We start from the raw sequence: 15,583 nt of genomic DNA on the forward strand, positions 1-15,583 counted from the left end.
CCAGGCAGGCCTGGTACCACCACCAGACAGACTCTCCACGTTAAAGGAAAGACAAGGTGTGGAAGAGAGACAATTCTCTGCGCAACAAGAGGCAGCATAAATAAATCGGGCTCTTTCGGGGGGGGGGGGGGAGGGAATACACCCCCCCCCCCGAGTAAAAACAACCCCAGGCACGGGCTATCTCCAGCTACAAATAAAACATGCCCTGAAGAGACGGACCAGACACAACGCACGCTGTAGAAGAAAAAGGAAAGTCCCGCCAGAAGTGCTACTGCTGGGTTTGCAAACAGCTGGACACAGACACTTACTTGAGCTCCATTTCCCACGACCCCTGCCATCTCTGCACACTACACACGGCCTGGACTATGCCCCCTCAGCTGCAACCCTCTTGGGACACGGGGAAATGTAGCTAGCTGCAGAGTTTGGGTTCAGTCAGTGGGGCTCTGCTTGGGGGGGGGGTGTTAGTCACTCAGCTCTCCTCTCTCTGCCTCTATTAAGGTCTCAGCAGCTGCAGCTGCTACTTCCTCACTCGTCAGCTGATCCCGAGCGGAAGCATGGCTCCGCTGTGCTAACGCAGCTGCCTGCTCCACTTGCGAACCGGCGCTGCAATGCAAAGCCCGGCTCTGTTCACAGGGGCTACACGCTTGACCCGACAGAGGTGGAGCCGGGGGTGGTAGGGCTGCCCCACCCCACAGGGCTGAGCTGAGCTGAGGGAGATGGGGGCTTCCCACACAGAGCCCCCTGCGGAGGGGGAGGGTATAGGGGCTTCCTTTGGGTTGCCACCTTCAAAATGCAGAAGAACCCAGCCACTCTCTCCCCCACTGCCAAAAATCAGCCACTAGCCACCCCACACCACCGCCAACAACAGGGGTCCTATCATCCCTGGGCTAGCTGCTTGTTAGCAAAAATGTTTTAAAGAACCGCTTTACACACACAAAAACCAGGACTGGTCTGAGAAAGAAGCACTGCATGTGACTGCTTAAGTCCCCACCATCCAGCATTGGTTTGTTCTCCTGCTGTGGTAGCAGAGAGGATGGACAGTTGTCATAGATTCAAATTCTTTCCCCTACCTCCTTCAGGAGCAAAAGTGGGAACTCCCAGCCAATTCAGTAATTTGGGACCCCAAAACATCAAGATGGTTTTGAAAGTCATAATGAAAAATCCCACTGTATTTTACAGTAAAACCCTATGCCACTGTGTAGTGGTGTTAGTCATTGATAGAGTTTGGAGCTAGTTCTTGGAGAACACTTGTTTGTTTTCATTTAATAAGATCTTACCAGAAATACATTTAGAATTCTCTCGTAAAGGCATGGCAAATTAGTCCTTCCAGAAACTGACCCATGAAAATCTGGGCTACCCCATGGGATGGGTGGCATCACTAAAAATGGGTTGGATGGAATAGTGATATTGAAGGCTTCCTGTAAGGATATCAAACCAGATTTGTCAAGGCAATTAGGTACTTAAAGATGCAGACAGGTGCCTATTGGGAATTTTAAAAGTGTGTAGGCAACTAATGCCCATAGGCACATAAGTACTTTTAAAATACCACTCAGCACCCATCTATATCTTTAGGTGCCTAAATACCTTTAAAAACCTACTCCCTTCTGCCTCTTTATTGAAAATCTATAGTTCAGAGTGTGACAGCTATAGCAAGTTCCTGCCATATCCTTTGAAAAACCTTATTGAAATAAGTTTAAGTTTCTTTGGAGTCAGCTGTTTTAAATGACAAGTTTATGTATTATTGTAGGCCAGGATTGTATGTAACCTCTCTAGGAAGGAGATATGACAGATGTGAGGCCTGGGAGTTAACAGAACTATATTGAAAATGTGCCAGACAAGAATGGACTTTGGGGACAACAAATCTTAAATGAATTTCCTGGGGAATCCCTAGGGAGAGGTTAAGGAAAAGTCCCCCCCCACCCCCCACTCTAGTTATGCAAAAACCTAGCCAGTTGAAGCTATGCCCTGAGGAGAAAGTGACTGTTTGCTGGTAACCTGTTCCTGGAGATCAAAAGTCCAAGCTATATGAAGAAACAGCTAAATTGCCCAATTGGGTCCTGGTATGAACTTGTAACCAGAAGGAAAACCCAACTGTGGATTTGAAGGACTGACACCTACCCAAGCCCAAGGATGGTGGTGGGGTGGCCTCTAGTAAGATTGTTAACATGCATGTAAGTTATTTTATTGTTTGTAATATGCTTACTGTGTAATGCATTCACTTTAAGAATAAATGAAGTTGCTTAGAAAGAGCAGTGTGGTGATTTGTAACTGTGGGCAATTGCGCTGTTCATAGGCTTCAGAGAGAAAGCAAAAAGCAGTCCTGGGCTGTTTACGCAGTCTGGCTTGCTGAAGGTGTAGGCAGAGAACTATGCAGCCTTAAAGATTCCCCAGTCATGAAGGAGTGAGGCACAGGTCTCTGCTCAAGAGAGGTAATGGCTGGGAGGCAGAAACCTGAAAGTGACCACAGATGGGGAGCCCAGGTAGAGTTGCCCTGAAACTGATATACAGATCGTTTCTGCAGAAACCAGGTGCAGGTTGAGAGGGGATATAAGTTTTGTGTGTGCCCCTTTAGGTGAATATATGCGGCTCTGAAAATTGTCTCTGTAGTTCATTCAATGAAACAGTGGAAACTAATAATGTACTTGCTGCTCTGTCTCTTAACCCCATCAGGAACTATAGTAGATACAGCTGTGGCATCGTTTCTTAACTACAGTCTCATTCTCTCCTTTTCCTCTGGCTACTCTGAAGGGAACTGAGAACAAACAGGTTAAGGACAATTTAAACACTTTTATTTTTTTTTATTTTTCCCAGTGCATTTGTATTTAACATGTTAACAAGAATGCACAAAAAAATATATATAACTAATCAACAAATCACTTTTGGGCTCCTTCTCCATTGCCTTGCCCTTTGTGTAATCAATTACAGCTGTGCTAAGTGGCTGCCAAACACTGCCAAATCAGGAGCCACCAATGGAAAGCAGCTCTGCAAAGCCAGTACTTAAGCACACACCTAACCAGTACTAGGGCCACCCAGAGGATTCAGGGGGCCTGGGGCAAAGAAATTTTGGGGGCCCCTTCCATTAAAAAAAAGTTGCAATACTATAGAATACTATAAACTCATGGGGGCCCCTGTGGGGTCCGGGGCAAATTGCCCCACTTGCCCCCTCCCCCTGGGCGGCCCTGACCAGTATCAGATTAAAGAATTTAGGGGGCCCACAAAACTATGGTGATTTCTCCCTACTGCTTCCACACTCCCTTTCCCCAGGGATGGGAAGCCCTGTGGAGGGGAGGAAGAGCAGGTCCTGCCCCTGGCAAATCCCAGGGGATGAGGATAGGGAGCCTACCCCACAATGGCTCTTGTCCCACGGGGCTGGTTCAGCTCCCCTTTCTAGGCTCTTGACTCTGGCCCACTGTGCATGATGCTCCAGCCTATCCCCGCCCTGGTCCAGGTGTATCTCCCCTCAGTGGCTGTGGCCCCCCTGAGATGGGGTCCCTGTGCAAGTGCAATTTGGTTGATCCAAGCCTATGAGTAACTTTAACCACATGAAAAAAAACAGGAGTACTTGTGGCACCTTAAAGACTAACAAATTTATTTAAGCATGAGCTTTCGTGAGCTACAGCTCACTTCTTCGGATGCATAGAATGGAACACACAGACAGGGGATATTTATACATACAGAGAACATGAAAAGGTGGAAGTATGCATACCAACAGGCAGAGTCTAATCAATTGAGATGAGCTATCATTAGCAGGAGGAAAAAAACTTTTTGAAGTGATAATTAAGATGGCCCATAGAAGGTGTGAGGAGAACTTAACATAGGGAAATAGATTCAATTGGTGTAATGACCCAACCATTCCCAGTCTTTGTTTAACCCACAGTTAATAGTATCTAGTTTGCATATTAATTCAAGTTCAGCAGTTTCTCTTTGGAGTCTGTTTTTGAAGTTTTTTTGTTGCAAAATTGCCACCTTCAAGTCTGTCACTGAGTGGTTAGAGAGGTTGAAATGTTCTCCCACTGGTTTTTGAATGTTATGATTCCTGATGTCAGATTTGTGTCCATTTATTCTTTTGCGTAGAGACTGTCTGGTTTGGCCAATGTACATGGCAGAGGGGCATTGCTGGCACATGATGGCATATATCACGTTGGTAGATGTGCAGGTGTATGAGCCCCTGATGGCATGTCTGATGTGATTAGGTCCTATGATGGTGTCACTTGAATGGATATGTGGACAGAGCTGGCATCGGGCTTTGTTGCAAGGATAGGTTCCTGGGTTAGTGTTTATGTTGTATGGTGTGCGGTTGCTGGTGAGTATTTGCTTCAGGTTGGGAGGCTGTCTATAAGCGAGGACTGGCTTGTCTCCCAAGATCTGTGAGACTGAGGGATCATCTCTAAGGATAGGTTGTAAATCTTTGATGATGCGCTGGAGAGGTTTTAGTTGGGGGCTGTAGGTGATGGCTAGTGGTGTTCTGTTATTTTCTTTTTTAGGCCTGTCCTGTAGTAGGTGGCTTCTGGGTACTCTTCTGGCTCTGTCAATCTGTTTTTTCACTTCAGCAGGTGGGTATTGTAGTTTTAAGAATGCTTGATAGAGATCTTGTAGGTGTTTATCTCTGTCTGAGGGATTGGAGCAAATACGGTTGTATCTTAGAGCTTCCATCCCGGACACACCACACGATCCATTGTCTACAGCCAAGCTCTAAGATACAACCGTATTTGCTCCAATCCCTCAGACAGAGATAAACACCTACAAGATCTCTACATTTATCTAACCTACTCTTAAATATCTCCAGAGATGGAGATTCTACAACCTCCCTAGGCAATTTATTCCAGTGTTTAACCACCCTGACAGTTAGGAACTTTTTCCTAATGTCCAACCTAAACCTCCCTTGCTGCAGTTTAAGCCCATTGCTTCTTGTTCTATCCTTAGAAGCTAAGGTGAACAAGTTTTCTCCCACCTCCTTATGACACCCTTTTAGATACCTGAAAACTGCTATCATGTCCCCTCTCAGTCTTCTCTTTTCCAAACTAAACAAACCCAATTCTTTCAGCTTTACTTCATAGGTCATGTTCTCAAGACCTTTAATCATTCTTGTTGCTCTTCTCTGGATCCTCTCCAATTTCTCCACATCTTTTTGAAATGCGGTGCCCAGAACTGGACACAATACTCCAATTGAGGCCTAACCAGCGCAGAGTAGAGCAGAAGAATGACTTCTCGTGTCTTGCTCACAACACACCTGTTTATGCATCCCAGAATCACTTATTCCAGTGTTTAACCACCCTGACAGGAACTTTTTCCTAACGTCCAACTTAAACCTCCCTTGCTGCAGTTTAAGCCCATTGCTTCTTGTTCTATCCTTAATGGCTAAGATGAACAAGTTTTCTCCCTCCTCCTTATGACACCCTTTTAGATACCTGAAAACTGCTATCATGTCCCCTCTCAGTCTTCTCTTTTCCAAACTAAACAAACCCAATTCTTTCAGCTTTACTTCATAGGTCATGTTCTCTAGACCTTTAATCATTCTTCATGTTTGCTTTTTTTGCAACAGCGTCACACTGTTGACTTATATTTAGCTTGTGGTCCACTATAAGCCCTAGATCCCTTTCTGCCGTACTGCTTCCTAGATAGTACCTTCCCATTCTGTATATGTGAAACTGATTGTTCCTTCCTAACTGGAGCACTTTGAATTTGTCTTTATTAAACTTCATCCTGTTTACCTCAGACCATTTCTCCAATTTGTCCAGATCATTTTGAATTATGACCCTATCCTCCAAAGCAGTTGCAATCCCTCCCAGTTTGGTATCATCTGCAAACTTAATAAACGTACTTTCTATGCCAATATCTAAGTCGTTGATGAAAATATTGAACAGAGCCGGTCCCAAAACAGACCCCTGCAGAACCCCACTTGTTATACCTTTCCAGCAGGATTGGGAACCATTTATAACTACTCTCTGAGTACGGTTATCCACCCAGTTATGCACCCACCTTATAGTAGCCCCATCTAAGTTGTATTTGCCTAGTTTATTGATAAGAATATCATGTGAGACAGTATCAAATGCCTTATTAAAGTCTAGGTATACCACATCCACCGCTTCTCCCCTATCCACAAGACTTGTTATCCTACCAAAGAAAACTATCAGATTGGTTTGACATGACTTGTTCTTTACAAATCCATGCCGGTTATTTCCTATCATCTTACCACCTTCCAAGTGTTTGCTGATGATTTCCTTAATTACTTGCTCCATTATCTTCCCTGGATCATCATCATCATCATGTTCCTATTATACCTCTGGCGTTTAGGGCAGTGATGAAGCTCCTCCACTCCTGTCTGTTTCTGGCAAGTCTTTCAATGGTTCTCCAGCTGTGCCCCAGGTTTTTCAGCTCGGCTTCCAGCTCTTCGCCATGTTGTTTTTGGGCAGCCTCACTTGCCTTCAGGTCCCTTTTTCGCTTGCCTTCAGGTGTCCATCTTATTGGTACTCTGGTGATGGAACCAGTTTCCATCTGAAGCACATGACTGATCCATCTCCAACGCTTCCTGGCAATGATGGTGCTCAGATCCTCTTGGCTGCACTGCGTCAGTAGATCTTGGTTTGAGATTGTTCTGGGCCAAAAGATACGGAGGATTAGTCTGAGGCAGGTTGTATGGAATGAAGACAGTTTGGACATGTCATACTTTCTCATTCCCCAGCATTCTGCATTATAAAGTAGTGTTGAAAGTATTCAGAGCTGATAAATCTTGAGTTTGGTTTTGGTGTTGTATTTTGATGATTTCCAGACTGTATTTAAGCTCCTGAAGGTGTTCCTGGATTTATTGATTTTGTTCCAGATGTCCTGGCTTGTCCCACCATCCTGGCTGATGGTGTTGCCCAAGTATGTGATGTTTCTACATTGCAGTCACTTTGCACAGTGCTTTGTATCTTGTGTAGTCAGGCCCTTCAATTATGGTGAATAAACACTTCTACATACAGTATTTTTATCTATCTATCACGGACTAAGTAAGGATTTCTGCATCCAGGCCTATTTGCTAGTTCAATCAACCACTCAGCATGCTTTTGACAAACTGTACATTTATTCATTTAAGCAGTATGAAAAGCCTTTAATGCATGTACAGATAATACACCAATATACCTTATTATATGGACTATGTTGATGTGACAGTGTGATATATTAGTGCTATGACACTTGGGGCTAAGAACATCCAAACTGGTTGTGTATTGTGGTGTTTGTTGTTGGGATTTTTTTTTGTTTGGTTTGGGTTTTTTGTTTGTTTTTGTTTTTTGCACCCAGGGGATTAAGATGACTGCAGTGTGATCTTTTTCAAAACACTGAATGTACATGCCTGCCTGTTTGTCAACTCTACAACAAAGCTGCTGTCAAACTGGAAAAACAGCCAATGGATATGTAATATACCATCCAAGCACTGGCCTATATAATGCATCTGCACTGGTGTGAATATGACACCCTTAGTCAATGGCCCTGCCTTATCTTTCTCCATTTTTCTAGAGCACAAGATATTTGCCTGCGGAGAGAAAGAAATTGATGCTTTCACTTTCACTCTGAGTTCGAATCTCAATCAGATTTTTACCCTTTCCCACAATAGGGTGGCGGTTTGTCTTGGGTGAAGCATTTCCTAATTAATTAAGTTGATTCTCTTTAGCATCTTTAATTAATTCCTCCTCCACTCCACTGTAAATAAAGAAACTGGCATGTGATATGAATTGCAGATAGCTCAATAGCAATGCACCCATCTTAAATACAGAAGGATTTCACATTTCATTTACAGATGGTACAGGGAAGGAAGATCACACAGATGCTAGAAAGATGTCCAATTTGCTGCCTCTTCTAAACAAATTCACTGTTTGAGCCAGACTCACTACATTCTGTCCTGAGTCTAGGGTGATCAGATGTCTCAATTTTATAGGGACAGTCCTGATATTTGGGGATTTTTCTTATATAGGTGCCTATTACCTCCCACACTCTGCCCCAATTTTTCATACTTGCTATCTGGTCACCCTACCTGAGTCACAATATGATTCTAAATTTTTCTGTATATCTGGTTAGGGCTCAAGTGACTCCACATAAAAAAAAAAACCCAAACACCTTCCTTGCCAGGTTATTATTATTTCTTCGTATCAAATGGTGTGCTATGTGATATCAGCATGTGGATGGTGTCTGAGTGCACAGATCAAGCTTGCTATCAAGCACAGATCACTATTTTCTTCCACGGCAACCTTAATTTGAGCACTTCCCAACTTCTTTTGAGTGCTTGGCTTTGTAACTCTACTAACATTCTTTTAATGTAGCATTTTGGTATAGAACATATATCTTTACCACTCACAAATAATGCAGTACTGTGTAGCATGAGCTAAGTGCTTTGAAAGATGTCAGGATACAAAGTCCTTCCTCATGCTACCACATGTAGTGATGGGGTATACATCTACGTATTACTACATTTTAAAAAATTGATGTAAAAATGTTATTTAGGCAGCAAAGTCAAGAGCTTGACAATTAAGAAATGCCAGAATTAAGGTTGTCTGTTCTGTGCAACTTAATTCTGTCTCCTTGTGCATATGCATTATGATATAGTCTTTAATTACATGATCACACACTGATTTCCCCCCATCCCCGCCCGACCCCTGCCTCGTTCAGCACATAGGATAAATAGTAAATAGTGCTAAGGAAATGTATCCTAATTGTATAATGCAATGGTTTTCAACTTGTGGTCCGCAGACCCCTGGAGGACTGCAGATTATGTCTAATGTTTCCAAAGGGGTCTGTACCTCCATCTGAAAGTTATTAGGGGTTTGCAAATGAACAAAAGTTGAAAACCACTGGTATAATGAATCACTCACTCTCACTCTATTTATATAGCCCCATTACAATGGCATCTGAGCACCTCACACTCACCACTTGGAGGAAGTTAAGTGCTTTTTACGGAATTAAGGCACAGAGACTGTCCCCCAACCTGGTAGTGCCCTAGCCATTAGACCATGCAGTGATGCTAGCAGACCAGATGCCGGCTCATGCCTAGGCCCCTAGATCATACTGAACACTGACAAATGCATAGCTGGACACCAGTCTGGCACACCTGTGTGTTAGTATTGTTAAAATAGATATTAGAGTTATAAAAATGTGTTTAGACTTTATGAAATGCTTGTGAGACGCTCCATGCATTTGTCTCGCTTATATCTATATCCCATTTTATAAGGTCATATTTAAGTGTTTGCTCTGAAACTGTAACACCCCCCCCAGCCCCACCCCAGTCAGGAGAGCAGCATTGCCAAGGCTAGGTCTACACCACAGAGTTACGTTGATGAGAGGCAGCTTATGTCGACCTAACTCTGTAAGCGTCCACACTAAAATGTTGCTCCCGCCTACATCACTCACCCACTATGCTGACTTAATAACTCCACTCCTGTGAGAGGTGTAGTACTTGGGTCATTGCAGTGTTAGTGTAGGTACTGTATTACTTACATTGACTTTAATGGCCTCCAGGAGGTGTCCCACAATGCCCCATGGTGACTGATTTGATCACCATTTTGAACTTCACTGCCCGACAGCTATGTTCCCTGTAACCTGTGAGGCTGTGCAGCAAGTTCTCAAGGGCTGTGCAGGCAGGCGGGGAGAGGAGCCCCTCCCCTGGCCTGGCCCAGCCCTGCTGGAGCTGTCACAGCTGGGGAAAAGCACCTCTCACTTGGTCCCGACCTGCTGCGGTGAGAGAGGGCTGGGGGGAGTCCTCTCTCCCCACCTCAGCCACGAGACAGCCTGCACCCCAAACCCTTAATTCCCTCACCCCAACCCACTGCCCTAGTCCTGAGCCCCCTCCTCCACCCCAATCCCCTCATCCCCAGCCCCACCCAGCCAGAGCCCTCACCCCCCCCTGGACCCCAAACCTCTGCCCCAGCCCTGAGCCCCTTCCCACACTCTGAGCCCCTCGACCCCCACCTCTGCCACACATCATCTCCATATTGGTGCACATAGCAAAATTCATTCTGCACATGGATGTAAAAAATTATAGGGAACATTGCCCGGCAGCCAGGTACATATTCCTCCCCATTAAATCCCTGCAAACTTTTCAAATTCTATTTCCTGTTAGCTCACCTAGCAACTTTCCAGCTGATCAAGCCTGCTACACGGTGCAGATGTGCTCCTGTCTGGAGTACACAGGAGGTGGTGGATCTCCTGGGTCAGTGGAGAGAAGAAGCTGTATAGGCACATCTCCAATCCAGCTGTAGACACATTGATATTTATGAGCAGATTTCTTGGAGCATGGGGAAGAAGGGCCACAAGAAAGACCTGCATAGATGGCGCGTGAAAGCCAAGGAGCTGCAGCAAGCACACCAGAAGGTAAGGGAGGCTAACAGTCACTCTGATGCAGAGCCACAGACAGGACACTTTTACAAAGAGCTGCAAGCCATCCTTGGCTAAGACTCACACCACCACATTCAAGAGTCCTGTGGATACTTTGGAGGAGTCAGAGTCACAGACCCTAGAATGAACGGTGAAAAGGAGGTGCTGAATGAGAAAGAGGAGGAGGACAGGTGACTGGGGAATCTAGTGGCACAGAGCCAGGACCTGTTTCTGACTCCAGAGTCCCTACAGTCCAGAGTGGGCGAGTCTGATACAGGGAAGGAACCTCTGGTAAGTATGCTGTTTGCTTTGATAGTGCAACAACATATCTGTTCATTTACTCTTTTTAAATTATGCCAGAAGAGGTAAGGAAATAGCCAATAGAGGTAGAGTTATCTGCTTCTCATTCCCCTGTACAGTTAGGCAGAGGGAGCCCTGCAGGACACTTTGTTTATGTGCACCAGGACGTCCCGTGCATCCTCCATAGAGATCTCAAGGAAACTTTCCTGGAGGTAGTCTGCAATCCTCGGCCACAGTTTTCTGGGGAGAGTTGCCTTATTTCTTCCACCATGGTAGGACACTTTCCCACACCATTCAATTACTTCAGCAGGCACCAGTGCAGCGCACAGACTACTCCCAGGGAATTCTATGCCCCAAAATTAAAAATTCTGCACACCATATTTTAAACTTCTGAGGCCTGGTCTACACTACGCGTTTAAACCAGTTTTAGGAGCGTTAAACCGATTTAACGCCACACCCGTCCACACTAAGAGGCCCTTTATATCGATATAAAGGGCTCTTTAAACCGGTTTCTGTACTCCTCCCTAACGAGAGGAGTAGCGCTAATATTGGTATTACCATATCGGATTAGGATTAGTGTGGCCGCAAATCGACGGTATTGGCCTCCGGGCGGTATCCCACAGTGCACCACTGACCACTCTGAACTCGGATGCAGTGGCCAGGTAGACAGGAAAAGCCCCGCGAACTTTTGAATATCATTTCCTGTTTGCCCAGCGTGGAGCTCCGATCAGCACAGATGGTGATGCAGTCCGAAATCAAACTCCAAAAAGAGCTCCAGCATGGACCATACGGATGTGATCGCTGTATGGGCAGGCAAATCTGTTCTATCAGAGCTTCGTTACAGAAGATGAAATTCCAAAGCATTTTTAAAAAATCTCCAGACAGAGGACACAGCAGGGACTCAGCACACTGCTGCGTGACAAACGTAACGGAAAGCCAAAGAATCAAATGGACGCTCATGGAGGGAGGGAGTGGGGACTGAGAACTCAAGCTATCCCACAGTTCCGCAGTCTCCGAAAAGCATTTGCATTCTTGGCTGAGCTCCCAATGCCTGTAGTGTCAAACACATTGTCCGCGGTGGTTCAGGGCATAGCTCGTCAATTTACCCCTCTTACCCGCCCCCAGAAGTAAAAGGGAAAAAAATCCTGTCTTGACTCTTTTAAATGTCACCCTGTGTTTACTGAATGCTGCTGATAGACGCGATGCTGCAGCAGTCAACTGCAGCATCCTCGCCCCCCCTCCTTGGTGGCTGATGGTACAATATGGCTGATATCCATCATCATCAGCAGCCTTGTGGCAGATGGTGCAGTGCAGTAGGACTGGTATCCGTCCTCATCATCAGCCCGTGAGTGCTCCTGGCTGGCCTCCGGTGAGGTCGGCTGGGGGCACCTGGGTAAAAAACTCCTGATCATTCCCAGTAGATGGTACAGAACGGCTGGTAACCATCTTCATCATAGCAACAGGGGGCTGAGCTCCATCAGCCCCCGCCCTTCATGTGTAAAGAAAAGATTCTGTACTGCCTGGACTATCATAGCAGCTGGGCTCCTCTCCCCCACACTGCTTAATGTCTGGACTATCATAGCAGCTGGAGGCTGCCTTCCCCTCATTTTATCTCAGTAACAAGTCACTGTTTCTTATTCCTGCATTCTTTATTACTTCATCACACGAATGGGGGGACACTGCAACGGTAGCCCAGGAAGGCTGGGGGAGGAGCTCCATCAGCCCCCGGCCTTCATGTGTAAAGAAAAGATTCTGTACTGCCTAGACTATCATAGCAGCTGGGCTCCTCTCCCCCACACTGCTTAATGTCTGGACTATCATAGCAGCTGGAGGCTGCCTTCCCCTCATTTTATCTCAGTAACAAGTCACTGTTTCTTATTCCTGCATTCTTTATTACTTCATCACACGAATGGGGGGACACTGCAACGGTAGCCCAGGAAGGCTGGGGGAGGAGGGACTCAACAGGTGGGGTTGTTGCAGGGGCACCCCCTGTGAATGGCATGCAGCTCATCATTTCTGCGGGATCTGACATGGAGCGGCTGTGCTCTCTGGTTCTCTGATACACTGGTTCTCTAGTACACTTGCCCCATATTCTAGGCAGGACTGATTCTATTTTTAGGTACCATAAAGGAGGGATTGACTCAGGGAGTCATTCCCATTTTTGTCTTTTGCGCCCCCGGCCGATCTCAGCCAGGGGCACCTATGACAGCAGCAGATGGTACAGCACAGAAGGACTGGTAACCGTCATCTCATTGCCAATTTACAATGGCATGGTAGATGGTACAGAACGGCTGATAACCATCTCTGCTATCATGCAAAAGCAAATGAATGCTGCTGTGTAGCGCTGCTGAATCGCCTCTGTCAGCGGCATCTAGTACACATACGGTGATGGTGACAAAAGGCAAAACAGGCTCCGTGGTTGCCATGCTAATGGTGTCTGCCAGGGCAATCCAGGGAAAAAGGGCGCGAAATGATTGTCTGCCGTTGCTTTCCCAGAGGAAGGAGTGACTGACGACATTTACCCAGAACCACCCGCGACAATGATTTTTGCCCCATCAGGCACTGGGATCTCAACCCAGAATTCCAAGGGGCAGGGGAGACTGTGGGAACTATGGGATAGCTACGGAATAGCTACCCACAGTGCAATGCTCCAGAAATCGATGCTAGCCTCGGACCGTGGACGCACACCACCGAATTAATGTGCTTAGTGTGGCCGCGTGCACTCGATTTTATACAATCTGTTTTACTAAACCGGTTTATGTAAAATTGGAATAATCCCGTAGTGTAGACGTACCCTGAGAAATTCTACATATTTTATTTGTCAAAATAACACAATATAATCCTCCTAATTTCAATTCTTTTGGTAATTTATTTCAAAATACCTATCAGCAAGTATGTTTGTAACTATACAGACAACAAAAAAGATTTGTGAAATGTTGGACAAATAGATTTCTTACTAGGCATATTAATACAGAATTTTGAGTAATAGTTCATTTAAACTACAATACAAAAATGTATTTCCTGCACCTCTCAGAAGCAGTGCAAAGGCTTTGGGGAATCGGGGATAATGGAGGAGCTGAGAGAGAGAGGAAAGAGCCTGTGAGTGATTCTGGAAGTGTTGTTGGGTGTGGGTGAACAGGTTTTTGGGGGGATAGTTAGGGAGTTTCCCCCATGCAGACTCTGGCTGGCCCCTAGCCTCTCCCATTCAGTCAAGCACATCTGCCCCATCCCCATGTGTCCCTGCACCACCTCACTCAGCAACCCCACACCCCCTATGGCCCTATACTCCCTCCCATTCAGCCCCTGGATCAATGCTGTCACCTCACTAGCTTCTGTGCCCCACCTCAGTCTGTCCTCCCATTTGCTCTTCCGAACCCCGCTCTGTGCCCCCCCAGCAGCCACATGTGCCCTGCTCTGCCTGTCCCATTTCCGCCCCCCCCCAATCCCTTGCCTCCTTACCTGGCCCTGTGAGCAGGGCACTGTGAGGAATGCAGCCTCTCCATCTCCCTATCTGCAGCTGGCAAAAGGTGTAATTGCAGTACCTCTGGCAGAATCTATTTTCTGCAGGAAAAAAAAATCTGCAGATGACATGAATTCTGTGCATGCTCAGCAGCACAGAATTCCCCCAGGATAATACGGACTCAGTCTGCAGCCGGCCAAGTGCAGGAGCTTCAGCTCACTCATGAGGGTAACGATCAGTTAAAATCACCATCACCTCCATCTGTGGACAACAGTGCCAGTATTCACTTCAATTGCCCTATCTGCATATACTCATGCCTGTGAGCTACCCCCACCCTTACTGTCCCAACTTCCCCCCTCCCACCAGGCCATGCTCACTGTAGCTTGCACTGCTGCCATGCTCTATGAATCCCAAGGAGAAGTGAGAATGTAGTGCTTGGTTTCAGAGTGGTAGCCATGTTAGTCTGTATCAGCAAAAAGAACGAGGAGTACTTGTGGCACCTTAGAGACTTAGTGCTTGTAACTTGTGGGGATCAAGGGCAGTGAGTTCAGTATACCAAGTTTCTATTTATCCTACGAATATACCCACAATAGTACCTCTAGGCATCCACCCTACCAGGGCAGCTCAGCCAGATAAGAAGAAGGAAGAGGATGTAGCATGACATGTTTCAAGAGCTCCTGCAAGGCTCTGGTGCTTCAGACTCTGAGCACAGGGCTTGGAGGATCACCCTTTCAAACAGAATGGACAGGGATAATGCAGAGAGGAGAAAAGCACAGGAAAAGGAGAGAGATGTGAAGTAGAAGATGCTAGCGCTTCTCAAGCAGCAAACAGACATGCTGGAGAGTTTTATTGACCTTCAGGTTCAACAGACCTGTGCTTGCATCCCTCTGCTGCAGCCCATAGAGAACTGCATTCCAAGACTTCCATATCCCTGCCTCCCCTCCCATGCCTTATTTCACTCAGGCAAAAGCTAGAACAGGGATGCTGCAGTACCCCTACCCACTCCATCCTGGGGGAGAGTACAGGTAGTCACAGCTGCACATACACCAACTGTGTCTCTCACAGGTCAGTGTTTGTGAAATGGAAATGACTGTTCTTTCCCCTTCAAACATTCTCTTCCCTATATTTGTAAAGTTTCATTCAGTTATAAATATGTCTGTTTGCATGTGTTTGGGGAAAAAAATCTATTTATGGAAAAAATTCTTCTTTATTAGTTCACAACATATGTTGTCTGGGGCTGACATCATTTACAGCCAATAGCAATAAGTGCATTTGCAATGTTATATCATTACACACATTACAAGGTTCATACCGGGGTGCAAAACAAACAAACAAACAAAAACCTATGCCAGGCAGGATACATTACAGCAACACATGTTACTCTGGCTCACTATTAAACTGGGCTTTCAAAGCCTTCCTGAGCCATATAGCTCTCCATTGAGCTTTTCTAATAGCCCTGGTATCTGGCTGCTCAAAAAT

General features: G+C 45.9%; 1 protein-coding gene across 6 annotated transcripts in view; it reads right to left on the bottom strand.

Annotated features, from left to right (window-relative positions):
• LRMDA (leucine rich melanocyte differentiation associated) overlaps window positions 1-629 on the bottom strand; it is a 970,675-nt gene extending 970,046 nt beyond the window's left edge. For 3 of the 6 annotated variants that reach the window (XM_039482147.1, XM_039482150.1, XM_039482151.1), the window contains exon 1: window positions 309-628. In XM_039482147.1, the coding sequence (XP_039338081.1) occupies window positions 309-338 (30 nt within the window). In that variant the 5' untranslated portion in view covers window positions 339-628. Of the gene's footprint in view, window positions 1-308 lie in introns of all 6 variants that reach the window. The other 3 variants (XM_039482148.1, XM_039482149.1, XM_039482146.1) reach the window with 2 other exon arrangements.
• Between the last annotated feature and the right edge of the window lie 14,954 nt (window positions 630-15,583).

Source organism: Mauremys reevesii, linkage group 7 (genome assembly GCF_016161935.1).
Source record: "Mauremys reevesii isolate NIE-2019 linkage group 7, ASM1616193v1, whole genome shotgun sequence".
Classification (NCBI taxonomy): domain Eukaryota; kingdom Metazoa; phylum Chordata; order Testudines; family Geoemydidae; genus Mauremys; species Mauremys reevesii.